The sequence below is a fragment of the Caloenas nicobarica genome, chromosome 16 (assembly GCF_036013445.1).
Source record: "Caloenas nicobarica isolate bCalNic1 chromosome 16, bCalNic1.hap1, whole genome shotgun sequence".
Classification (NCBI taxonomy): Eukaryota; Metazoa; Chordata; class Aves; order Columbiformes; family Columbidae; genus Caloenas; species Caloenas nicobarica.
In genome coordinates, this window is record NC_088260.1 from 10,643,248 (window position 1) to 10,669,328 (window position 26,081).

General features: G+C 53.9%; 1 protein-coding gene across 3 annotated transcripts in view; it reads left to right on the forward strand.

The window, feature by feature from the left end:
• The first annotated feature begins 6,409 nt into the window (after positions 1-6,409).
• The window catches only part of MSI1 (musashi RNA binding protein 1), a 29,438-nt gene continuing 9,766 nt past the window's right edge, over positions 6,410-26,081 (forward strand). For 2 of the 3 annotated variants that reach the window (XM_065646575.1, XM_065646576.1), the window contains exons 1-7: positions 6,410-6,560; positions 6,800-6,840; positions 6,966-7,047; positions 7,161-7,245; positions 11,914-11,955; positions 13,643-13,735; positions 24,436-24,484. In XM_065646575.1, coding sequence (XP_065502647.1) covers positions 6,502-6,560; positions 6,800-6,840; positions 6,966-7,047; positions 7,161-7,245; positions 11,914-11,955; positions 13,643-13,735; positions 24,436-24,484 — 451 coding nt within the window. In that variant the 5' untranslated portion in view covers positions 6,410-6,501. The remainder of the gene's footprint in view (positions 6,561-6,799; positions 6,841-6,965; positions 7,048-7,160; positions 7,246-11,913; positions 11,956-13,642; positions 13,736-24,435; positions 24,485-26,081) is intronic. The other variant, XM_065646577.1, reaches the window with a different exon arrangement.

Consider the following 26,081-nt stretch of genomic DNA (forward strand, 5'->3'; position numbering starts at 1 on the left):
CCTGTAAGCCTGAGTGAAGATGCTGTGCCCTGGGGGATACGCTCCCTCTCTGGAGGAGATACCACTCTGTTCCCGGTGCACTTCTGCAGCAAACCAGGATTTCTTCTAAGTACAACACCCACTGGGCAAGTTTGTGCCTTGCCATAGACTTCTTTTATGGAAAAACAGAAGAACAAGCAGAGATGACTACAAGTACACCAGGACCCTCGCAGCCTCTCCTGCCTCCCCCATTCAGCAGGGGGAGGCTCGGGCAGGGTTACATGTACAAAGCAGCTAAGCCGCTCCTGCGGTCTGAGGATGGGAGCTTTGCCTGGGAAGACACCGGTGTCTGTCTTGATTAGGATGTGCTGCCTGATGTAAGTCATGTGACAAGTACAAACAAAATACCTTGGCAAAACCTTGAGGAACCAGGACAGGCTGAGCTGCTTAAGGAGATTTACAGTGTGTATTTCTGTCCCCTACACTTGCCTTGGTCTGAACCTTTCCCGTCTCAGGAGCTCCAGCGTGCACCCTGGATTTTCAAGACGCTTTTTTCTGTTCATTCCTCCAAACAATCTGTAAACCTTCTCAATTTTGTGCTGTTAACAGTGTAGTCCCAGTTACTTTACGCCACTGTAGTGCCAGAATGCTATAAAGTTGTCTTCTGAGAAGTGCTGTTGGGATTTGTGGAGCAAAGGTCCCGTCAGTTTAGATTAGAAAATAAGTCTTGAAGAAATGGGAGAGTTAAAAGCCAGTGTGAGTGTTGTAGCAGAGGTAGGAAATCGATTACGTCCTGAAAGAGTGAGGATGAAGAAACAGCTTCTGCTTGCTCAGCTCCTGTTTGTGTGTTGAGCCAAAAGTTCTCTGCTCCTGTAAGTGCCTCTTCCTTCTGGTGCTGCTCTGTGGCGGTGCCAGCACCCAGATTTTCTGCCTCCTGCGAGCATCTCCGCAGAGGATCCAGTCCCCCTTCCCCGAGCCCTGCTCTCCCCTTGCTCCCGTGTTCCCTCAGACTCCGCTGTCTCTAAGGCAGATTTTAGAGGTCCTTGACATGGTGCTGACTTCAGCCCCGGATGAATAATTCACACACGTGTCAGACCTGCAGAGGATGTGCAGGTCAACTGATAGTGCAGCATCACTGGTCCCTGCCTGAGAAGCTGGTTACTGGGGGCCCAGAACTGGACTGCAGGTCACCCAGCAGCGTCACTGCAGGGAGACACTGGAAAAGCTGTGTCTGGTGTGGCAATGTGTTTGGTGGGTTTGTTTTGTTTGTTTCCTTCTCCACTGGGATAGAGGATTTTATTTTCAGTCCTGAACTTTAATACTTTTAAAAACTGTTAAAACAGAAGCCCCTTTTGTCTAAGATATCTGGCAGACATTGCACTGGCTGATGCTCTCAAACCTGACCCGGACCTTTTTCTGTGACTTCTATTCATCCAACTGAGTCCCAGACCTTCCCTCCAGTCCTGCTGGTGTTTGGTGCAGTCCAGCCCCATGCTGTTCCTTGCCTTGACTTGTGCCTGCAGACTGTGGCCTTTAAATTTCCCTGTTATTCCTCTCTTCTCTAGCCTGCATCTATGCATTGGGACACACTCAGGACTCCCCTTTCTATCAGACAAGCCTTTGCTTTTGCCTCATTTACTCCAAGCTCTTTCTGTCCTTGCATCTCATGTGGTGAAGAAACTGTAGAAACTGAGGACTGAAAGTGTTGCCAAGAGGCAACCTCTGCAATAGGCAAAGCCAAAATAGAACTTAATCATTGAAGTGACATTTGCTTAACTTGTTCTTAAAACTGTTCATGGATGAGGATTCCTTGGCCTTCCTGGCCAACCTCTCCCATCCTCAGCCATCCTCATAGTTGTTAAGTTTCTCCTAATATCTAACCTTTTTTTCCTTCTGTGCCAACTGAGCTAATTGCCTTATCCCCAATGACCACGAGAACACTTTAATCAACGTCTTCTTTAAAACAGCCTAGCACATCTGGTGGATTTCTGTTGCAGCCCTCATCTCTCTTTTCTGGTGGTGGGGAAATGGGTCCTTCTGTGTCACCCCATGGGATGCTCAGGGCTCCCAGGTGAGGAGGGGAAGGGCAGGAGGCAGCGCTCCCCTTCCAGCTGGGGAAGAGCCTCCTGACAGCGGGGAAAGCTCCTCTTTACATGGGTTGCTGGAGTGAGGACTGGGAGAGGTTGGGTAGGAGCGAGGATGGAGCAGAAAGCAGCGACTGAGGGAAGTCTGTTACAAACAGCAACTTGGAGTGTAGAGGGAAGGTGCAGCTCAGGGCACTTTTCAAATCTGTTGCTGCTTTCTGTCACTTTATATGCAATCTTTAGAGTGTTGTGGGGGGAAAAAAAAAAAAAGGAATGTGGAAATGTGTTCAGTTCCTCTTTGCAGAGGAGCTGGTGCCGCAGGGGCCGGGCTGGTGCGATGCCGGGTGCTCTCGGAGCATGGAGCAGCTCTGGTATTAGAGCTGAGCAGTCAGTGTGTCCTCCCATGTTTGCTGGACCGCTTTAGAGAGGATCATAGAGACTAGACACCACGTAGTAGTTTTTAAAGCTTGTAGAGAGGGCGAATAGCAGGAAGGGCTCTCTGATTTTTCCCTTAGCCATCATTTCCAGCACAGCGAGTGGAAGCCTGCAATCTTCCGCTGTCCTTCAGAGACCTCACCTTTTTTGCTGTTTTATGTGGAATCCCTATTCACTATTCTTCAAGTTCCCTTGATATTTTACTTTTATTTTCCACCCTGTGCAGACCTCTTTCCCATTTTGTTTCTAAGGCTCCAATCCCTCCTGCAGTTTGGTGGTGGTTAGGGTGGTCTCCTCCTCTCTCCTCCCTCACTCCTTTCTTCCAGTTATCCCAGTTGTTTTTACTTTGTTCACACTCTCTCCTGCTCTTTATTCACCCACACCTATGTTTCTCTTCTCTTTCCCTGTCTTGCATGCAGCCCTGTTCTGCTCCTCTATTCTTTCCCACCCTGTTCTTCAATGCTCTGCACCACGTAGCGTGTTTCCCCATTGCAAATGTTGCTCCATGAGGCTTCTTATGTAAAGCAAATAAATCCTTGGTGCCTTTGCAGCCATTCCTCTCTTCCTGTTGCTCAGTCTGTCCCTCCCACTCACCTAAGTGGAGTCTAAATAATTCAGTTTCTCTAAATAGCTCTTTTCCCCGCATGTGCCTGACTCTTGTCCCGAGCCAGCTCCCCCGGGCAGGAGGTGGCAGAGCAGTGGGTTCCCTTTGGGGCAGACACCCCGGCTGCTTCCTGCGTGGGCCAGCAGGAGGTTTTGCCATCAGCCTCTCCAGAGGGTCAGCGTCCCTTCCAGAGCCGGTGCCAGCACCAGCGGCAGCTGCTGCCAGAGCCCGGCATCGTCCCCGGGCTGTCCGCCGAGCTGCGGTTCACATCTTCCAGGTTTGCCTGTTCAGCATCGTAACGCAAATATTACAAAAATGATTCGGATTGCAGTTCAGGTTTGTTTACAAACTGTCCAAACTAAATGAAAAGCAAAACTCCTTGTAGTATCCGACTGCCAAAACCTCCTGGCCAGAGACAGGTCTCCAAGACACAGTCCCTCCTTAAACCTTATATCATGAGGGAGGAAAAGAGGTGGCTGCTACCCTGCCCCTCTCCCACCCTCCACTTCTGGAACCTCCCTTTCGCCATGAATAACTCCAGTGTCTGGCACTGGTGCTGGGCAGAGCTTTGCCAATCATCCTCCTCAGCAGGAAGTGGACATGATTTTGATAGTGTCACTCTACCGCACACGAGACGCTGAATAGCAGCAAGAAAACTGAGCGGTTTTGTTAATCTCGGTGGTGTTTGGCAACCTCTCAGCAGCAGCCACAGAGGCACTACAGCTGTCTGTCTGCAGCCCCAGGAATACAATGCTGCATTATTTTATATTTGGCAGATCATCTTTCCAATCATAAGGTCTGGAATGTTTTATATATTTACTTCTCTGTGAGGAAAGCTTCCTACTGTCACTAATCAACAGGTTTTTTTCAAGACCTGCTGTCTTGTGTGTTACAGAGATAAATTCATTGATGTTTACAAAGCACTTTGGGGTCCTAAGGTGGAAGTACAAAATATTGTGTGTATGTTTTGGAAAGGGCCTCGGAATAAGTTACGTGGTACGGTGTCATTCCCAGTGATGCAAGTCCAACCACTTCCTCCATCCAAACCCTCCTGAAGGCTCACTTTTTTTTCCTCTAATGTTCACAGATACTAACTCACATTTATCCTGTTCTCCCTTCTTCAATATTATTTTTGTGGGAAAAAAAGAGAACAAAATAATAAGCTTAATGCAAAAAAAAAAAAAGTGATGAAGTATTTTAACAGTGTCTCTCAGAGTGCTCTACTTTATCTGTCTCATAAATAACACATTTAAAATTATACCAGTGCACTGGTAGTAAACCAAGAGCTGTTATCTGTTAGTGTGTCCAACACGCAGTTCTTGTTTCTTTTTTTCTTTCTTGTGTTTAATTAGTATTAGTACTGTGCCTAGGTTGGGCAATGACGGAGCATGAAAAGCTGTGCCAGGTGACTTGAAAGCATCAGTTCCCCCTTTGGCATATTTGCCATCGAAATGGGACAGAGCAGGTGCTGGGAGGCAGCGCAGCGGCGGTGACTTTGGGCAGCGGTGACTTTCTGACAGCCCAGCTATTGCCCGGGTTCTTCGGGCTGTCCAAGGGGAGGTGGCTGGGATGCTGCCCCAGCGCTGCTGCTGCCACCGGCCGCACAGCCTGTCCCCATTGCCGCCAGCTGCGGTGCCACCTCTGCACATCCTTATTTATATTTCTCTTCTGCACCAGCCCAGCTGCCTCTCAGGGCATCTCCACCCAAATCTGTGACTTCAGCCCTGTGGAATGATGAGTTGGGTTATTCTGGAGAAGCAGCTTGGCCAGGACTGGTGGCAGCTGGGATGCTGAGTTTGGCAGAGGTGGCTATCGAGTCTCTGGCGTTGAGTGTATTGCTGTGCCCAGGTATGAGGCCAGGAGACAGGATGGTGTCACTGTCTCAGCTCAGGAAATGGAGTGGGTGAATGGTGGTTTGGCAGAGGATGAATTTAACTCTGAGTTGCAACATCAGGATGAGCCCATGTAACAAAAGATACTATTGCAAAGTATTGCTAAAACAAAGGTGTCTTGGTTCCTCTCCAGGAGGGAGATGAGGTGCATTGGCACGTGGAAAAGCAATCATGAGAGAAAGGGAAGAAAAGTCAAACGAGGATGGCACAAACCTGAGAGCTGTCAATACCCAGTGCTGGAAGGTGTAGAGCTAGAGGGGTGTGCGGGGAGTATTTGGCAGCACAGCGGCATACTTGTGCCCTGTGATACCCCCTTGCAATGAGAGGGGCTCACAGCTACTGACACCAGAGGTTTTGTGCATGGCTGTTCTGATATGCCACACACACAAACAAGTGCCTTCTCTCAGGGCGATGCCCAGCATAGTCAGGAGAGGCTACAACTCCCATCTGACTACAGTTTTACATCTAACCACCAGCACTTCATTTCTTCCTTGCTGAGCTCCTCCAGCCACCCAGGCCGGGCTGCCCAAGCACAGAGGCAGAGAGCACATAGACCTGCTACAGAAGCCACCAGTACGTGCCTGAACTTCTGTGGCAGCGGAGAGAGGCTGGAGCTTGGCACAAGTCTATCTGTTAATTCAAACGAGTGAGAAGCCACGCGGGGACTTGGGGGCCAGCCTGGCTGCCCTCCCTGGAGAGCCGCGGGTCAGGCTGGGCTGCGCCTACCTGTGCTGCGGGGCTCTGAGCCGGCGCCCAGCACCAGCTTTGCTCGGGGCCTGCGGCCGGTGCAGCCCGGTCCCCGCAGGGTCCCCGCGGGCTGCGGGGGGGCACGGAGGTACCGGGGCTCCGGGAAGGCGCCTCGGGTGCAGGCGCTGGGGCTCCCCGGTGCCCACCGCCGAGCTGGGGGCGAGGAGGGCAGCTCCGGTCCCGCCCTGGCAGCGCCCACGGCGGCGAGGGCCGGTCCCGGGCCCTCCCCGTGCCGGCTTTAACCCGCCCGGTGCCGGCGCTCGCTCGGCGGCGGTGAGAGACCGAGGGGGTCCCGGCCGGGGTCTTCGGGGTCCGCCGCGGCAAGCCCGAGCGCCCCGGGCCGGGCCTCGCTCCGCCGCGGCGGGGCTGAGCCCGCCGCCCTTTGTCCGCCGCCCCGGGGCAGGTGCGGGCGGCGCGGCCGGGGACAAAGCGGCCGGGGACAAAGCGGCCGCGGGCTGCCGGGCTGCTCCCGCCGCCGTGCCCGGCGCCGGGCGCGCTCCCTCGGCGCGGTGCGGGCGCGGCTCCCGGTGCTCGGCCCCGGCGCCGCCGGCGGGTTTTATGCGCAGGGCGGCCGGCGGGCCGGCGGGGGTGGGAGGAGCCGGGCAGGTTGTGCCCGCCGGGCCCTCCTCCCTCGCTCCCTCCCCGCCCGGCGGAGAGGGGTCGGGGGAGGGGGCAGCATGGCCTGTCCGTCCGGCCCCTTTTCCAGCGCTCATCTGCCCCGGGAGTGCGGCGCCGCTCCTCGCAGGGAGAAGAGGTCCGAATGGAGACAGACGGCAGCCAGCCCGGCCTCGCCTCCCCGGACTCCCCGCACGACCCCTGGTACCGCCGCCCCCGCCGCCCCCCTCCCCACACCCCCGGCCGCGGCCGCCCCCTCCCCCCGGCCCCGGCCGCCCGGCCCGGGCAGGCGCGGCGGCGGCGGCGGCGGTGCCGCTGCCAACATGGCCGATCCGCGCCCTCCCCTCCCCGCCCGGCCCCGCCGCCGCCGCCGCCGCCACCCCCGCGGGGCGCCGCGGCCCCCCGGCGCGGCCCCGCTCACCGCTCTGTCCTTCCTCCCGCAGCAAAATGTTCATCGGGGGACTGAGCTGGCAGACCACGCAAGGTGAGCGCCCGGGCAGCCCCGCACCTGCCGCCGGGGCCGGGGGTGGTGGGGCCGGGGCCGAGCTCGGCGGGGGCGGCGGGGCCGGGCCGGGCCGGGCCACCCAACGGTGGGCGCTGTGCTTGCAGAGGGCTTGCGGGAGTACTTCAGCCAGTTCGGAGAGGTGAAGGAGTGCCTGGTGATGCGGGACCCGCTGACAAAGAGATCCAGGTGAGAGGCCGGGCCCGCGCCTCCCTTCGCCCCCGCCGTGGCCCGGCCGCCACTTTAACCAACTTTCTCTCTTCTCTCTACATCCCCTCTCCTGCCCGGGCTGCGGGGCTCAGGGGCTTCGGGTTCGTCACGTTCATGGACCAGGCTGGCGTCGACAAGGTCCTGGCCCAATCCAGACATGAACTGGACTCCAAGACGGTGAGATGACTTCTCTCATCCGAGGGGTGCATTTGCCGGCGGAGCGGCTGTGCTCGGAGCAGCCATCGATTGCGGTGTTTGATTTCCAGTTAGAGGTTGTAAACTATCGATTTCTGGTACGGATCGGTCAGCCCCTTCTCCGTCCCGCTTACCGGCGAGTAGCCTGGCTGCTGCCCGAGCACCGGGCTCGCCGTCGACCCAGGGTCCGTGTCCTGGCGTGGGTCTGCAGATCCCGGTGACGGTTTTCCTCCTGCCCAGCGGTTGTAAGGCCCGTCTGAGGAGTGACCGTGATCCCCTTGGAGCTGGGACACCTGAACACGTTTGGGGCGATGACTGGCACTGGGAAATGGATGTGGCTGCGTTTGGGGAGAGGGGAGCTGCCCCTGCCCCCCGTGCGCTGCCAAGCACCCCAGGGGTGCTGTCCCCACCACCCAGGCTCTGCTTCCCTGGCCGTGGCGGCCCGTGCCCTCCCCTCGGCAGAGACCCTCCGTGCCGCGCGCCCCAGAGACTCTCCCGTGGTTTTCCCAGGCGAAGTTTTTGTAACGGTCATGGAGGTTCAAGACTTTATTGTCTCCGAGCATGGCCAGCGCCCGCCCATGTGGGCCACCACTGGCCTCTTGGAGCAGCTGCAGCTCCAGCCCATGCTCCGCAAGCGGGGGCTGATGAGGAGCCCCGGCTGGGCCAACAGAAAGATTTCGGTGGCTCCCTGGGTTGGTGGCATGTCGTGCCCCATCCTGCCTTGCAAATCTGCGGTGCTCGGGAGATGTGTGGGCTGTTTTGGGGTGTGGGGGTGAGGTGTCTGAGTGGGAGGTCCCTTCTCTGTAGTTTTCGCACTTGCCTTCCCCTGAATTCCTTTTCCTTATTGCTGCCCCGGGGTGAAGGTGAGGGTAGGGGTGGGGGAGCGGTGGGGCTGCGAGGGGGAGGCACGGTGAGGGGAGACGTTCCGGCTCATGGCACGGGCTACTGAGGAGTCCAAACGTGCAACTTTATTTCTTGCAGCGTGTGGCTCAGGCGTCTTGGCCTTTATCGCAGCAGAAGGGAGAGGGCGGGAGAGCAAGACCCGCTTTCTTAGGGTTTACGGTGCGAGTTGCAGCGAGATTTATGTCTGTTCCTGTTTAACTGCTTGGATCGCTCCCTTTGATGTGCACAGGTCCTTCCTCCCCACGGGAGCTCCCGGTTAAACCTCTCCAGCCTTCCTGGCCGAGGCTGGGTCCCCAGGACTCCAGCCCTCCTCCTTTCAGGAGTGATGTAAAGTGAGTTTTGCTCTGGGGGAGGGTTATGGTAAAGTGTTTTGAGGAGGGCCCAGGGCTTTCTTTTTTTTTTCCTCTTTCTTTTTTTTTACTAGCCTATGTAAACACGGTGTCTGCTCAGCTAGTCCCGTCATGAGTCTGTGGGCTGGCATAGACCTCTCTTGGAAAGGCAAGTGATGGATGTCTGTTGTAGCGCTAATCCCAAAAGCATTTTGGGGCTCGGAGCAAGCTGAAACCCACTGTCTCCATTCTTCTCCCCGTGCCGCCGCTGCCGCCTGTGCGAATCCGCTCCGTGTCCCACTGTGCGGCCCTCGAGGGTGGGGAGGGACGGGTGGGAGAACAGAAGGGCCTCGTGGTGCAGGGGACTGCCCGGCCATTGAAATTCCCGGCTGCATCTGCTCTGCTCGCCCCGCTGGCGCGGCAGAATGGGGGCAGTTTCGCCAGGGCCCTTCCTTTGTTAGGAACTTCGATCCTCTTCCTCCTTTTTTTAATTTTTTTTTTTTTTAATTTAGTATGGTTTTCAGCTGGGTCAGATGTTTTGGGGTGTTTTGCCTGGTGAGAAGTTGGTCTTGTGGTGCCACATGGAGCCTCCAAACAGCTTTTCCCTGCTGAGCTGACAGGCTCTGCTGTGAGTCATGGGTTAAATGACACAAACTCATCTGAATCCTAATTTAGAGTTTTATGAAACTTCACAGGAAAAGGCCCAGTGTCCCGAAAGGACAGTCTTCTCTCAAGGCTCAGTGTCTCCTGGCAAACAGCATTTGATAGACAGTGTCTGCCCAACTTGTTGCTTCATTGTTTTCTGATAATTCCTGCCCTAACGAGGGCTGTTGGCCTGATTCTCTGGAGAAACCTTGTGCTTTTCAGACTCCTCTTTGTTTTTAAGCTAGATAGCACCAGCCTACAGAGTTATTTATGGAAATGCTTGATATGAGAATTGGCTTTGCAGTCTCAAGGTAAAAGATTTGCGTGACTTTGTAAAGCTGCAGCTGGCCGCTGCCTTGAGCTGCTGCTTTATGTGCTCTGGGAAGAGCGGGCTTGGCGGTGCTGGGTCGCCCTGTCGTTTCTTTGTTGCCGTTACTGAGTTTTTGCTGGGTTTGTCTTTTGTGGCGGAGAGAGCGATCTGTGGCTCTGGGGCAGCGCTGACTAACAGAGCAAATGTAGCCGTGGAGGTGCGATGAACGAAGAAACCCAGTCCTGAGGTGTCACGGGTCCTTCCCTGTTCTGCCCCTGTTTTGGGGGCAGCGATACCAGCTGGGTTCACACAGGAGTTATGTGGCCCGCACTGTTAAATGTTGCTGTAGGTGGCCCGAAGAGCATTACTGAGGAGCCTGGCCAGCTGGCTTGGCCCACCTGCGACATCAGCGGGATTCCTCGTCCCCAAAGCCTTGTGGGGTGCAGTGGAAGTGGTTTGAGCTCAAGTGACTTCCCCCCGCTGCAGCCTGATCCTGCGGTTTTGTTTTTTTGGATACAATCTGAGCACTTCTGAATGCTCTTACTCTTAGCAGATTTCTATCTAGGTGTGTAAAAAGGATCTATTAAGTCGGTGGGTGACACTGAAACACAACTCTTCCTGGGCTGTTTGTTTTGACACCAGAAATGGGGGAATAAGGTACCAGTGCTTTTGCTTTAATTAGAAAGACTCCAGCCACTGAGGACCAGTCCAGTTCGAGTAACTTGAGTCTGGCACTGAACTTGCTCCTCTCCGCATGTTCCCAGGGCTGCCCCTGCAGTCGGTCACCCCAGCCTCCCTCTACCTGCAACAATAGCTGGTTGTGCAGAAGAATTTGTGAAATGACTGCCTGCTCCCTCCAGCCGGGAGAACGCGTTATCTCTGCCCAGTTGATCACACTCAGGGTAATGAGAAAATGAGGCTGAGCTTAGCATTGCTGAGTATGAAAGCATCTTCTTGGCAGGAGCTGAATGACACTGGCTGAGAAGTAAAAGACAGTAGATTATTGTTTTTGCTTATTATCTGCCATCAACCTCCTGGTCTCCTGCCGTCCCCTGTCCTCAGAATTCGCCGTGGGTGTCAGCACTGGCCAGGAAGCGGTGGGGGGGTCTGTGCGAGGAGGGGAGGGACAGGAAGGTTCAGGTGCCCCAGGGAGGCACCGGAGGGTATGTTAATCTGCTGGCGCTTGGAGCTTGGAGAGGGAGGTTTATTTTTGAGTTTATTTGTGCTCTTCACTTTTGCCTCTGTTTACTTACGTACTGAGTTTATTTACGTTGTAGGCTGTGAGTCAGGACGGAGGTGGGGAAGGCAGGGAGAGGAGCTGGTGGAAGGGCACGGGGAGGCTGAACTGCAGGGCTGTGTGACAAGTGAAAGGATGTGGGACGGGAGGGCGGCCAGGCTGGAAAGCTGAACAAAGCGGCGAGAGGAGCTGGAGAAACACGGCTTCCTTTTGGGCTGTTCGAGCTGCCGGGCTGATGGGACGACGCTCTGGGCTGCCCTCCCAGCCACAGCCTGTCCAAGCGTGGGGATGAGCCAGACCTGCCTTTACCACAGGTCTTTGTAAGCTGATTTGTAGCTCTGGATCATCCCCGATGTGATGTAACTTTACAGGAGTTGCTGTAAAAATAGGCTGTAAAGAAAGAGGTGGTGACTGAGGAGAAGAGGAGGCTTCATGGGCATTTGGCTTGCGGCTGCATTAGTGTTGTCCCGGCTTTTGTGGTGAGGCCGGTGCAGGCGCATGCTCGGCCGTGCTGAGCCCAGCAGAACGCACGGCACCTGGATGGCGGCGCGGGGACCGGCAGCAGGTTTATAGAGAGGCTGAGCAGGCACAATGGAGGCTCAGCCTGCGCAGGGAGGCATCGCCTCATTGTGTGCGGCGCTGCCTGGGGAGAGGGGCAGCACGCTGCCCTGCCGCCGCAGCCTCCACAGCCCGCTGGGCTTTGGGCTCCTCCGTTTAATTTGTGCCATCCTGTCTGCTCTTTTATTTCTTCACCCTGTGTTTTGTGGCATGGAATGTTTGGCTTTTTGTGTGCTGCCTCTTTTCTGTCCTGTTACTGCCCAGGTGAGCCCTGGACTTGTAGGTGTAGTGAAAGGGGACAGCAAAAAGGCAAACGAAAGCGCTTTTAAGATGAGGCCAGTGATGCAGGGCACCCAGGGGCAGGCCGAGCGGGAGGGTGCAGCCGAGCCTGTTAATCCCAGCATGTGATGGGCTCTCTGGTGCGTCTGGCCAGCGCTCAGCAGGAGACAGACCACTGCATGCTGGGACTTGTAGTCTCCCTGGATTACACCTTACTGAGGGGGAAAGATGTCTGCGGCCAGCTTCGTTTTACGCACCTCAGGTAGATTGTTTGGGTTTCTAAGAAGGTGCCACGTGGGCAGAGACAGCTGTGTGCATAGAGGAAAACCCAGCATCTGTAAACAGGCAGCAAAAGTGTGTTCACCTGTTCTTCCCTGCATCTCTTTCAGATTGACCCGAAGGTAGCGTTCCCCCGCCGAGCACAGCCCAAGGTAAGCACTGCGGGCAGCCCTCGCCACTCCAAAGGGTGAAATTTGTGGCGGTGAATCTTGTCCAGTGCATGCGATGGAGCTGCTCCCTGGGGTTTGCTCAGGACTCACCTGGGGTGGGAGCTGCTGTGCTGCACCCCAGCCTGACGTGCTGCGCTATGTGCGCTCCCACTGGGCTTGCAGTGCTGGGGGTTTGCATGGCACTGGAGGAGCTGGGAGGCCTCTTAGTTGTACTTTGGGATGCACTAGTTAGAGTTGGTGAAATAAGTGCTGCCCGTGGTGAGCTTAGTCCTTTTGGAGTTGCAGCCAGTGTCTGGAAGTTTCAGGACTAAGGAGACTCAGAACAGCTCCGTGCTGGGGCATGATACAGGTGGAAAGAAGGTTGTGTGTGTGCACATGTGCGTGTACAAATAGGTGTATGGCAGAGAGAAGGGTAGAAAGGTTTCGTTTTGTGAGATGCCCTCGTGTTCTTCAGCACTGGAAAAGGCAGAAGGAGTTTGGTGTTGGACTTGATCTACACAGGGCTCTGGCACTGAAATCTGCAGTTGCAGGAACTTTTTCCAGGCTTGCAGCTGGAAAGTTTGAACCGAGGAGCCATCAGCGGGCTGGAGACTGCCTTTAGACTTTGGGTCTGCCTTTAACTTTGCTCTTGGATGGGAGTTTTTAAAGTTCAGAGTCTCAATTCCAAGTGCTGTCATGGGAGAAGAGCTGGGGAGCAGCAGTGTCAAGGAACAGAGAAGGAAGGGGAGACTGGTGCCGGGAGGGAAGTGGGGGGATCAGGCACCAAGAACAATTGGTGAGCAGGTATCCCGAGTAACTGGAGCCAGGAAGCACATGGTAGGAATTGGGTTAATTCCATTAAGCAGTTTGGTGACAGAAGGTGCTTTAGTGTTAGAACGGGCTGCTCTCCAAGCCAGGGAATTGCTGCGGATTAGCCCTGTGCTCCTTGGGGTAATTAGGACCATGTGTTCCTCTGAGAGCAGGGGTGTAGCCAAGCAGCTAAGGGGAGGATGCAGCTGGAGAGCCGGTTCAAAGGACATTGGTGTGCCTCCGCCTGGCAGCAATGGCCCCGCTCAGGGTAGTTAGTTTTCTTCCTTGTCCCAGCCATGTGAATGACAAGGGGCAGAGGAATGTTCTTTTCGCCTTCTTGTACAGGCAAAAGAGATTTAACTGGGAGTTGACTGGGGAATGGGTGAGAAATGAGGCTTATTCCATGCAAGACCAGATAATTTGCAGTTTGTGAGCTCGGAGGGCCTCCTGCCTGTCTCTCCGCTCTGGGAAGCAGAGCAGGCATCTCAGGGGGCCTGGAGGAGGCTGGCTGTGCTGGGTGACAGAGCTGTGGGGACGGCTGGAGGGCTGGGGAGGGGACAGTCGTGTCCTGCGTCTTCAGGGCAGGGTGAAGGTGCCGAGAGAGCAGCAGCAGGTTAGTGCGGGGAGAGGTGACGTGCTGTCCGAGGAGAACGTGGTGGCTGGGCACTGGCAAGCACGATGGGGCGAGAGCATGAATTGGGATCTGGCGTGGGACAGATCTGCCAGCCGTGTTTGGCCAGAGGGCTTCAGGAAGGTGGAAGCTCAGCTGCAGCAAAGGGGCAGGCGGTCCTGGCAGCAGACGGAAGTTAGTGGCCTTTTGAATCTTGTTCTCCGCTCACTCTGGGTTTATTCAGTGGATTCCTGTCCTTCCCTTTTCCAGATGGTGACCCGAACGAAGAAGATATTTGTGGGTGGTCTGTCTGTGAACACTACTGTGGAGGATGTGAAACAGTATTTCGAGCAGTTTGGGAAGGTAAGTCTCTTGAGTGGTGTTGGATCAAAGCTGTTGCTTCTGGGGCAAAACCGAGTTTTCTGAACTTCTGTAGAGGTGAGATTAGGAGCTTGCGAGTGTTTTGCGTGAGGTTAAGTAGGCTGGAGGTCAGTTACAGATGCTGGGTGGCTGTAATGTCTTTGCAGGGACTACAGCCAGTGACTCCTGCCCTGTGATGATTTGAAACAAAGAGTTTGTGCTTGTTCCTGGAGTCAGTAGGACCTGGGCTGAGGGTTTTCCAGTGTTTCTCTATCCAGAGGCCACTTATGGCCTGCAGATGTGCAGTTTGTTCAAACGCTGGAGGAAGGTTTGTAGATACTCCTAACAGAGTGGCTGTAGCATCAAACCTGTGACTGTGGCCGGTTTCTAACTCTTAAGCCTTACGATTGATATTTCAGTAATCCTTTATTAAAAATAAGCCTTTTGGTCCTGAAACTTCTCCTGCTGAGTCTTGGGCAAGTGGTGATCTTAGTTTTGGCTGCTTGAAGAAAATCCGGCACTACGTCTGTCCCTTGTCATGGTGCAGCTCAGGGAAGGGGGGGCTTCTGTGGATGGAAGTCACTTGTGCCGTGGTCCGTGACAGCCAGGTGTGCAAATTGTGAGTTGGGATCAAATCAGAGGACAGAAGGGGGCTCAGTCTTGGCCTCTCAGCTGCGTCAGGAGGTTGTGAGCATCCCCAGGAGCAACCTCAGTAGTATAGACTAAAGGATCCCAAGATTTTTCATGGGATTATGAACTGAAGGGGATCATTGTATCCAAATGCTGAAGGCGGTCACCTCTGGGGCAGGGGGCACTGTATTTGGCTGTTGTTTGGTGGTGTTGTGCATGGCTTTGCTGTTTGGGGTGGGAAGTGTTGTATTCTGTAGCTGTTGGGAACTTCCTGCCCAGTTGTGGGGGCAGAACGCAGTTTGCTGGGCAGTAATCTGGCCAGGACATTGCTGACAGCATCATGGGTGTGGAGGAAACTACCACAGGAACTGTAGAATGTGAGGGATGAAGGCTTTAGTATTAATTTTCGTCTGAAAGAACCTGCAAAAGGGTGATGTTATGTAAAGGCACATTAATTGGTGGAAGGAAGGAGAGTTTTGTAACCAGTTTTGCCGTATCGTTGGAACTTCTGGGCAGAAAGTTTGGAACAAGTGTTTGCTCTACCTTTCTTCAGCTTCTGAAGTCAAATCTGCATGTCCTGGGATGCTATCGTGTCTGCAAAGTGGGACTCCTTTGTAGTTCTGTTCAGTCCTAAGAGAAAGTGGCAATGGCAAGTGGTCACATATCTCCATGTTTGCTGGTCATTAGCTCTGTGTGGTTTTATTTTCTGTTAGAAATAAGCAAACTGTGTTGTGTCCCCAAGAGCTTCTACGTGGTGTCACTGAAGGTGTCACCATTAAAGATGGTGTTGTCCATGTGTCTGTGTAGTCTGAAGGTTGTTAGTGTGACTTGCGTGTGCTTCTGCACTGCTGATGGATGCGTTTGATAGCAAAACAAAATGTCTCAGGTGTGATCAATCACCTTTTAACCTTCGCTGTACCTCTGATCATTTGAAGCAGAAGCACATCACATAGTACTCTGTTTACAAGCAGTTACAGTTGCTCTAGACTGAGAAGCACTTTCCAGTTCTTTTGGGGTGTTATGCTGTTAATGTTCCTCTTGTTTAATGGTCATGTGCTGAAAGGTGTCCTGACGTCAGGAGACTGGCGAGAACTGGTTGTATCAGATTGTTTTCTTGGGACTGGGCAGAAGGGAGAGTTCTGCATAGCTCAGTGCAATTCATTTCCGAAGAATTAGCATCCTGGACAACATCCGGCGCTCAAAATCTGCATGAGGCCGATGCAGCTGCCTCTTGGCTCTGGGGAGTTTCTGTGGGGAGAGGTCAGGGCTGGTCAGATTGACTCTCCATTTTTGGGGCAGTTTTCTGACTCATCTGGCCGTTTCAGCTGAGGAGAGACTCCTCAGAGCTCTTGTATAAAGCAGCGTTCTTGGCCTGTAACCATCTTCCAGATGAAGCCTCAAGTAATTCACCCAAGGCCAGGAGAAGTGTTTCCTGAGGAATTCTCTCCAGTCGGTAGCTCCATATGGCTGATGCACGGGATCAGTGGGAAGGTGTGTTTCAGAGGAAAACCTCCACGGCCATCAGCTCTGGGGTTCTGAGCTCCAAATGTGCTGCTCTGTGGTTTCCAGGGCTAAGAAAAGCCTGTTGCCATCAGTTGCAGATGTGACTCATGGAGAACATGATTTTGGTACACAGGCTCTTTGAGTGTTTGTTTGTGATGCTCTGGGGCCTCCTGGCTTTCAGAGGTCTCCTAGGATCTCTTCTTCAGAGGTGCTCTGGGCACCCAACTCTGCAGACTTCATCTCCTCAATTTATGGCACGTTTAGTGAGAGGTGCTGAAGCTTCAGCTGTATTATCCTCATCCCAGAAAGCCTGCCTGAAAAAATCTTTTCTAAGTCATTTGGGCCAGTACTACTTCTGGAATTGGATTGGGACTGTGTGAAAAGGAATTGGTAAGGTTGCCCTTCTAGAGGACTTACCCCCCAAGGAAATGGCTTTGTCTGTGTTCCCTCCGTTTGTCTGTGCCCCAGCATTTTCTAGGAGAGAGGCGAAAAATTGCTCCTCATTTCTTCTGCCTGTCCAGGAAAGCATGGGAATGCTTAGGATCTAGAGAGGAGAGAGAGGGGAGCATAAGTCATCCTGCCTTGATTCCACCCGATTCCACAGGTACCAGATTCCCGGCGGTGATTTTTAGTCAATCTTTGAGAATCCAGTGGCAAGCTCAGCGTGGATCTCGACTTCAGGCAGAGATCATCCTCTGCCTCTGAGGACAAGGGAGCACGGCCTGCTGAATGGGTTTTGCACGCAGGTTATCTTCTAGCTAACCCTCAGGCTGCAAGCCTAAGTGTGTGTTAGATTTGCCACCACTTAAGGCCTTTAAATTAGGATAGATGCTTTTTGACAAATACATTTTAGTCCAGACAGAAAGCACGCACATGCTGTAGGAATTACAAGGGGAAGTGCTGTGGCCTGCAGTACAGATGAGGTCAAATTAGATTATCGTGATGTTCTCTCCAGTCCAAATCTGTGAACTGCAGTTCACAAGTCTACCAAGGTAGCTAGCGCTGGTGCATCTTGGGTCAGAAACAACACAGCTTGTGTGTGCATTAGCAGGAAAAAAAAAATGGAAGTTTGGTTGAGCTGGAGATGAAATGGTTTCCCATTTCATAAAACAAAATTCCCAAGTCTGATTTTCCCATTTTGGCATTTCTGCTTACTCTCCTATTTTTGTTTTGTTTTCTTTCCTTGCTGTGTCCAAGCCCTTCTCTCAGCTTTGTAAAATGGAAGTGACAAAAGAAAAATGAAAATGTATGAGGAGGAAATCCATGAGTATTACCTAGGGATAAAGGAAGAAAGGGAGAGGCTGGCACCCCAGTTCTTCATATCAAAATAACAGGCACAAAAGGTGAAGCTTCAAAGAGGATCCCAAATACAGTGTGAGTTTCTCTGCTTCAAAGAAGGGTCACTTTGTGTTTTTTTTTTTTTCCTTCCAAAACTGTGAATGAAAAATATGGGCTGCTGTTTTCCTGAGGAAGAAAATACAAAGGGGTTTTTTAGTAGAGTGAGAGAGACTGAGAAAAGCTCTCAAGCTGGCTCTGGTTTGTCAGGTGCAGCTGCTTGCACTTTAAACATAGCGGGATCTCTAGGAAACACTTCTGGCTCCAAAACTCGAATCTCTCTGAGATGCAAGCTAAGGCCATGGACATGCTTTCTAAAGGAGATTATTTTTTCAACTGTAGGACAGAAGTCCTGGCAAGAATTGCATTCACAGTGTGTGTAGCCAAGTGTCTTGGCTTAAGTTGGATGGTGTTGGAGATCTTTAGACTGCACAGGGAAGTATTTCAACAGCCTCTCTGGATTGAGGCTGCCACCCTCACCAAAACCAGAAACAGAGAAGGAAGATGTCTTGCCCCTACCACCTCAAGCACAGCTAGTCCTCTGTCTAGTCCAACATGAATGAGGACGCCTCAGAGGAGCTCGTGTCCCTGCTTCCTCCTTTGCTACTTCAACCCGTGGGAACATGTTGGTTTGTATTATTTTTAGAGGGGAAAGCAGTTCTCCATCAGGGTAATTTCTATGGACCATTGGGTCTCTGATCTTGTAAGCAAGTTACTTGTTTCAAATTGTAACTGAAGAAACTCAGATCATCTGTCTTTTTCAAGGGTTGGTTGGATGAGGCTTTGCAGTAAAGTCAAATAAATTGTGAGATAGGAGGCTCAGAACAAATAAGGTCTTTTTGTCATGGAGCTTATCTAAGCTGTGAAATCTTTGCCCCAGGCTGTTGTTGCTAAAATTTGCATAGGCTCCAAAACGATTGGACAAATTCATGGAAGGTCTTCTAAATACACAGACACCCTGTTGAGTTCAGGAAATCCCTGAATCACAAATGGCTGGAAGATGATGGAGTATTCTGGGGTCTGTCATAATATCCTTGCCTTGTCTTTTATGTTCTTTCAAAGGTGTCTGTTGTTGGTTGGTATCTTGGGGGGTATTGGGCAAGGTGGACCTCTGCTCTGACATGGTGCAGCCAGTCCTTTGTTTGTCATTGGGAGAGAAGTTGGTCCTTTCAGAAACTAGAAATGCAGAGTTACTGGAAGAAGTGGGACGTGGACCCAGTTCAGGTGTTTTCTTGTGAGCTTTTGCATTTCGTGAAGTAGAAGTGCAAGAAATATATTCACAATGACGTCTTTGCATGACTCACTAATCAGTTGTGGCTCCAAAGCTGCTTGAAAAGTGTCTGAAACCAGTCTGCTTCTCTCCCTGGGCGTGCAGGTGATCTGCGTGTGGGGATGAGTCGGTCACGAAAGCTCAGCCCCTCTCTTAAGCATATCGTGCCCAGAGAGAGGTCTGCTCTCTAAAAATATCCTGGAAGCAAACAAGAAAAAAGATCTGCTGAGGTCGGAGGATGATTCTGACCTTTAGGCTGCCATCTAATACTCAGTCCAAATTCTAAACTGTTTGCCTGAAACAGGTTCTGAGGTCTCGCTCGGGCAACGACTCTCGTACCATCCCACCCCAAGAGAAAACCACCATATCCAAGGCGCTGGATTCAGTGAGGATTGGAGTGTTTGCCACAAATGCATAGTCACGTACACCTGCCAGAAAAATGATGTGGTTGACCTGAGTGTGTGAAATGAGTTTTCCTGCTGACTAATGGGAGAACCTTTAGATACCGATGGGGAATTTCTTTAAAGGAAGACTTGTTCCTGTGCTTATGGTGGGCGTGATTTCCCTCACTTTGGATCGGGAGAATGTTAATTAATCCTTAATCTGCCGCTCTCTGGAAATTTCGGGGATCAAAGCTACTTGTCAACCTGCTGTGGATTTCCAAACTGTATTTTGGATTTTCTTCCGCAGATCGGAGGGCAATTTATGCAAATTCTCACGCATAAGATGGTTGCAATGAACAGATGGGGAGGGGAGGAGAAGGGGAATCTGATCACCTCTCTTGCGGCAGTAGCCTGTTTGGCTTGTGGTAACAATGCCACTGGAACAAAGGGTTCTCTGTGCTCTGCATCTGGTAGGCAGATAGCCAAAAATGTGGTAGCAGAAATGGTCATTCAGGTCTTTGGTGGGTCATTTGATCTTTGCCAGGTGCCCGCGGTGTGAGGGCGGGCAGGAGCACCTGGGCAGGCTGTGCCACAGGGTGGGCTCTGTCCCTTGGCCGAGTCTCATTCCCGGAGTTTTGAAGACAGACCTGCAGCGCAGGCGAGCAGGGTCCTGGCGCCGTGTGGGTGTCCTACACCCGCTCCCTGCAGCCAGGCTCTGCGCTGTGCGTCTTCCTCCCCAGAATCGGCCTCTCCTGAGAAGCGGGGTGGCCAAGTCATTTCTAGATCGTTTTGGTTCGCATTCCTCATTTTGAAGCCGACTCGACAGCTGTTATTCTTCTGCCTGATTTTTCTACACCAATGTTGTCATGGTTCCTTCTAGGACCAGCCAAGACATCTTTCGTTGCTGTTCAGGTGGAAGATGCCCATTTCTGAAAAACCTTTGCTTAAATATTTACAACTGTCTTCAAGGTTTGCCTGTGTAGAAGTGCACCCAACATTTCCTATCAAACTTGTGTTGGAAATTTGTTTTTTTTGATCTGCACGAGGCTGTCATTGGCTTCCTCCTTTGTGGACACCTATGACTGTCCCAGTAAGACTGGAAGATACTAGAGTGGAACTAAGCCATTGGGAAAAAAAAAAAAAAGGGGGCATTTTGGCCAGGGCCAGGTGGATTGTACTGTGTTCTGTTTGGGTACAAAATGCCTCACATCTGTGCTTCTGGTTATTTTGGCTGTGCTGAGGGCTGCTTTGGTGGAGAATCTCTCTCTGAAACGTGTGACTGTCCCTTTCCCTTCCTGTCACCCCCACACTGCTCTCATCAAAACCAGGTGCTGCTTTGAGAAGGACCTGTCTGCTCCTCTCAGGAAGGTGCCGCTCGCTGCAGGAGGTCTTGGCAGTGGCAGATCCATGGAGGATTAGAAGAGCTTCCATCCCCAGGGACAAACCTTCGTTCACTTTTTGAATATGTTACCTCCACTGAGCCCAAGCCATGATCTTTCTTCTGCTCCTGTTTGGTTTTCCAAAGGCAGAAAGAGCCGCTGGAGACAGAGCTCACAGGAGGTGATGTTGGACAGCTTGGGTTTAATGTTCAGAGGTTTGATACCTACCGCTGACCTGCCAAATACCTGCCAAAGAAATTGTCTCTTGTGGTCGGGTTCCTTGGGAAGGATGTGCCGAGAGAGCAAAGTCTCTGCTCTTCGGCCCCCTCTTTGTCCTTGGCTTTTTTGACCCTCGTGGCTGAACATGGTGAGAGACATCATTCCTCAAAATTAACAAACCTTGAACTTCCAACCTCACATGTTGGATAGCTGGGGCCTGGACCGGCAAGTTCGGTTGTTCCCTGGGAGAGAGCCTTGACCACTAAGCTAAACAGTTTTCTAGTAATGTGATCTGCTTCTTTTACTATGTTTAAAGAATTGAAACAAATATTTATTTAAGGGTGGGGAGAGAATGGGAAGAAAGACAATTCACCCGGCAAAAAAGCCTTTGTTAAAGTACAGTTGTGATCATAGATTATTTCCACACCCTATTAAAAATGATCTTGGGGGTGTTTCTGAAACTCTTTGGTGCCGTTTTCCACACATTTCTCCTACATCCAGTTCTCGGGTAGTTGATCTGGTTCAGCTCTGCCAACTACTGAGGATGGGCTGGAGATGCCACCTCCATTCGTGGCTGCGCCGGTTCCCCGCTGTCCCTTGTTTCCCCCATCGCATTCGTGTCCCCTCAGGGGGGCGAGCCAAGATGGCGGCACCTCTGTCCCACGAGAAGCCGTAGTTGGGGGGACATGCACACGGAGTGGTTGCAGGTGGGGGGCTGGCTAGTGAAACCTTTCTCCTGGTGGTGTGAACCCCTTGTGAGTGATGGTGGTTTGCCTGGGAGGGAGGGAGGTCTCGGCCCCCGTCGGGCGCCCTCCCGCCCGCCATCCCAGGCCGCGCTGTGTGTGAGGGCGCCGCCGCTGGCGGGGCGGGCGCAGCGGGGCGGCTTTGTGCCCGGCGCTAATCCGGGCGGCAGCTGCCATTGGCGGCCGCGTTGCCATGGCGACGGCCCCGCCGGCGGCCGCCTTTGTTGGGGCCCGCGCGGCCCAGCCGGGAAGGGCCCGGCGAGGCGGGGGGGGGATCGGTTCAGCGCCGTAATAACTGCCCGCTGGGGGCTGCCACTCGTGGGTGGCTGTGGGGTCGGGGCAGGCCTTGCTTCCCCCAGGCCGTGGTGAGAGCCGGCCATGTTACCTTCATCCCCTCAGTGCTTGGTGCTGCCTGGGTGTTTGGGTGGTGCTGGGCCTCGGGGAGCCCTGCGAGCTGAGGCAGCCGGTCTCCATCCCCTCCCCTCGCTCCAGACCAGGAGGGATGAGCCAGGCCAGAGCCAGGAGGGATGTGGCCTGAGGCCAGAGCCCCTGGGCAGGGTGCTGGAAATGGCCGCTCCCTGTGGGTGCGGGGAGGCCGCTCTCCGTCTCTCGGTGTGTCCCTGTGGGTGCGGGGAGGCCGCTCTCCGTCTCTCGGTGTGTCCCTGTGGGCGCGGGGAGGCCGCTCTCCGTCTCTCGGTGTGTCCCTGTGGGTGTGGGGAGGCCGCTCTCCGTCTCTCGGTGTGTCCCTGTGGGCGCGGGGAGGCCGCTCTCCGTCTCTCGGTGTGTCCCTGTGGGTGCGGGGAGGCCGCTCTCCGTCTCTCGGTGTGTCCCTGTGGGCTCCAGCACCACCCTGCACCCTCGCGGGGTTACAGGGCTCTGCTTTATCCCACGGCACTGGCTGTGTGCTGAGACCACCCAGCTCATCACACCTGTTGCCTTGGAAGGAGACAAGAAGATGCTCCTGTGTAGGTTTTGTTGGCAATAAAAACCACCAGTTGTAGCCATACACAGAGTTGGGACCCTAGAGTTGAGTGGGGTGAGACTATTTCACATATTGTGTGTATATACACATAGACACCTATCCATCTCGGATTTAGCTCATGGCAGGAAACAGCTTTCAAATAAAGCATGTGTGTTATTGTCAATACGTTATGGCAAGACTTTGGAGTGCTGGGTAGACACTGGATCTCAGAGCACCAGCAGAAACGTAGAAGAAGGCTCAGCTGCAGGAAGGCTGCAGCTCTCCTCTGGGTGCGCCGAGTGCCATTTGGGGTGAAGCGGCTGCACGTCTCCCAGCTCTGAGTGCTCGAGCAGTGCTTGGCTGCTGCCTGGGGTGTTGCTGTGAGGTGGTTTGGTGTGTGGACGTGTGCTGGGTGCTGCCCCTTGCAGCTTGTCCAGGCTCTGAGAAGAAGAGGTGGTCACTGGGGCTGGTTGGACAGGGTAAGTCAGCACAGCTGGGCTGTGCTCGTCCCTGCTGGGTTTTTCATTCTTGTGGTCCTGTGTCATTGCAATGGGTTTGTGGGCTCCAGCGACCTGCGTTGAGGTCTTCAGCAGCAGCGCTGCTGCAGAGTGCCGTTCACACAGCTTTCTCCCAGTCTTTACTGGGAGAAGGACAGCTATGTGCCCAGCCTTTCTGAGAAACGGATGGAGGAACTGATCTAGTTTAAAAAATGAACAAAACCAGACAGCAAAACCTCTTGAAATATTTTTAAGCCACATCAGGTTTCCCCCAGCACATCACAGTTGTGCTGGCACTGTGAAGGGGCAGAACGGAGCAGCGATGGGTAATGATAGCGTGACCAGCTGCCCTCAGCCCCCAGCGGCGTCTTGGGAAGTGCTGACGACTCGCTCTGGGTCTGTGCGAGTCTTTCATCCCCCGTGGCTCTGGCTGGAAGCCTGGCACGTTTCTCAGGTGTTGTTTGACTTGGCCGAGGGAGTCTGAGCCGGGTTGGGAAGATCATGGGATGAGCAGGAGCCAGGTTGTCTGTTGTCACCTGGCTCTTGCGGGATGGATGTGTTGGGCAAGCCCAAGGGCATCAAAGGTGAACTCTGTCTGCTCGTGGTGGCACTGGAAACACTAGCAAGGGCTCTTCCATCCTTGTGGCACTGAGGTGGAGCCAGCTGTCCTGGATTGTCCCTCTCCCTGCCCTGACCTGTTGGCTCTCCAGGAGCGATGCTGGTGGCTGCCTGCATTGGGATATGGGCTCGACTGGTGGGACGCTCTGGAGAAGGCAGCAATGCAGATGCTTCCTGGGGACATGGCGAGGGAGTAATCCTTCCACGGAGTCAGGGACACCTGGGGCTCGCTGCCTGGGGAGCGGTGGTCTCGCACGGAGGAGGAGGAGGAGGAGAAGGGCCAGGGCAGCTGCTGGCCGGAGCCTGCTGCCGCCTCCCCTGAGCACTTGCACGTCCAGTTTCATAATCGGATTAAAGCAGCGGCATTAGAGAGGAGGGATGGGTCAGTGGGACGGGTTTACACCGGGGCTTACACGGAAGGGATTGGGGTGTATCTTTTAACCCTGCTCAGGCTGACCTGTGGGTGGGCGCAGCTCTGGGAGCGGGGAGATGGGGGACAAGATGGGGGACAAGCGGGCGCAGGCGGGATGTGCTGGGGGGGCAGAGCGGCCCCTGGGGGCTGGGGGATGGGACCTGGCCACCCCTCCCCCCGGGAAGGCAGCCCTGCTCAGGCCTTGCAGTAAATTTGCTCTAATTACAGCCTCCAGCAGTGGGAAACCTCACTTAGAGGAAAAGGCTCCTCTGGAGTGGGGGCGGGGGCGCTTCCCAGGCAGGCTCTGTTGTCTGAGGCCTCCACTTCCCCCGGCGCTGGGAGGCCCCTTATTCCTCTCCCCTCTTCAGCTTTGCTTCTCTCCCCCCCTTTAATTCTCCTCTCCTTTGAGGCTGGGATTTGGGAACAATGCCTTCCCTGCTCCTTGCCCCCCGGCTGGAGCTGCAGGCAAACAATCGGGGTCGCTCCCTGCCAGGGGCCGGGCTGAGGGGGCTCAGCTCGGCAGCACCTGCCCCAAGCTGGTGGGGAAACAAGGCTGGTCGCGGCCTGGGGAAGCGCCTGGTGCGGTAGCCGATGCATGTGTGCATGTGTACACACACCCTGTTTCTTTCTTGGGGACAGGAGGTCTCATCTCCATCCCCTCAGGTCTGGGGAGGCCTGGGAAGCTCTGCACAAACGTGTCAGGGGATGCTTATGGCAACAGCAATAAGCTGATGGGAGCCCTTCTCTTTGCAGGTGGATGATGCGATGCTGATGTTCGACAAGACAACCAACCGACACCGAGGTGAGAGCTGCTGGCTGTGGAGGGGGAACTGCGGAGGGTTTGCCTCCCGCAGAGGGGTTGGTATCCCAGCAGCAGGGCATGAGGGTCGCAGCTGCTCTTTATCTTGCCTCCAGTCGCCCCATCCTTCTGCATCTGCATCCTTCACCAGCGTCCCTCGCAGCACAGAGGGCTTTTGTCCGGCGCGTTTCCTGTGCTGTAAACTCGCTGAGTTGCAGATATGTGAGAGGAGGCGGCCCCCTCGCCTGCCCGCTCACCTCCGCGCCTCCAGCCCGCAGTGTGTGTCTCACCTTGTCCCCAGTAATCTGAGCGCTGGGAAAGCTGACACGAGAGCCCGCGGAGTGCCTGCCTCTCGCCCCTTCCTCGGCCCGGAGCCCGCTTCTGCTCCCAGGTCACCTTTTTTTACCTGAGTCTTGCTGATGGGGTCCGGTTACAGGGTGGGAGTGAGGCTGTAATATTTGCCCTATCCAGACCCAGGCCACCCATGGGTGTCCTTGCCTCCCGCTTTCCTGGTGAGTCTTCAGACCGACTGCCCCAGAGCACAGCAGAACTCGGCACAAGCATTGCACCACCTCAGAGATTTATTTGCGACAGCTTAGCGTGCAAACTTAGCATCAGCATTTTCCAAATTGGCCAGTAACAGCCCTGTGCTGGGCCACTCTCGTGTCTGTGTGCTGTTTGAAGCATGTCCAAGCACCTCTGCCCCTGGATCAGCCAGGGAACACTCCCTTCTGTTCTCGCTACACTGTGTGCACTTCAGGTTTTTGCTTTATTTTTCTAAAACCATTAAATGTACGCTGGTTGTCTGACCTGGGATGTTCCAGCTTCATCTTAAAAGGGAAGAAGTGTTAACCCCTGTTCCTCCACGGCTGCCTCCCAGTCACTAGTCCAATTAAAGAGTTGTAGGGTGAGCTGCTGTCTACCGTGTCGGCAGCGTGGGGCTCTGCCCCAGGCCTAGTGGGGGTCTGATGAGGCTCAGAACTGGTTTCGGTGTCAGGGTTTTGTTCTTGAACTCCCCGGTTCACAGGAGTTCACAGAGAGAGACTTTTCTGGCAGTATGGAGGAAAAAGTGCGGTTCTGGGCAGCAGGTCCTTGTCTGGTTTTAGAAATTATTTTAAAGCACCATGGAATTGGCCAGTTCTGGCAGGCGGAAGGCTCTGCTTAATCCCAGCTTGCTTGTAAGGCAAGCTTAAAGGTGTCCTCCCACCTGCCTCAGTTTTCCGGAGGCGGCTGCAGTCATCCGAGAGGAGTTTAGTCTGCCCACCCGAGCCGGGCTTTGCCAAAACTGTCAGCAAAGGGGCTGGTGAGAGAAAGGACGTGTGAGCTTGGGCCACGAACACGCTGTCCTGTCTTACCCCAGATACCAACCTTGCTTCGGTGAAACTTTGCGAATTGCTTTGCTTGTGTGCATCTCTCTTGCTCTATACAACTGCGTTGCTGATATTTGCCTGCTCACACAAGGCTTTGTCACCAGTGACCGTGAGGAAACATGCAGGGGGTCATTGCTGGTGGGGTGCGTTTAGCAAGGGTGGTGATGTCCTGGCAAGCAGCTGTTCGGTTCTCCACCGACCCTTTGTGTGAGTGTCTGCCGGGATCCTCC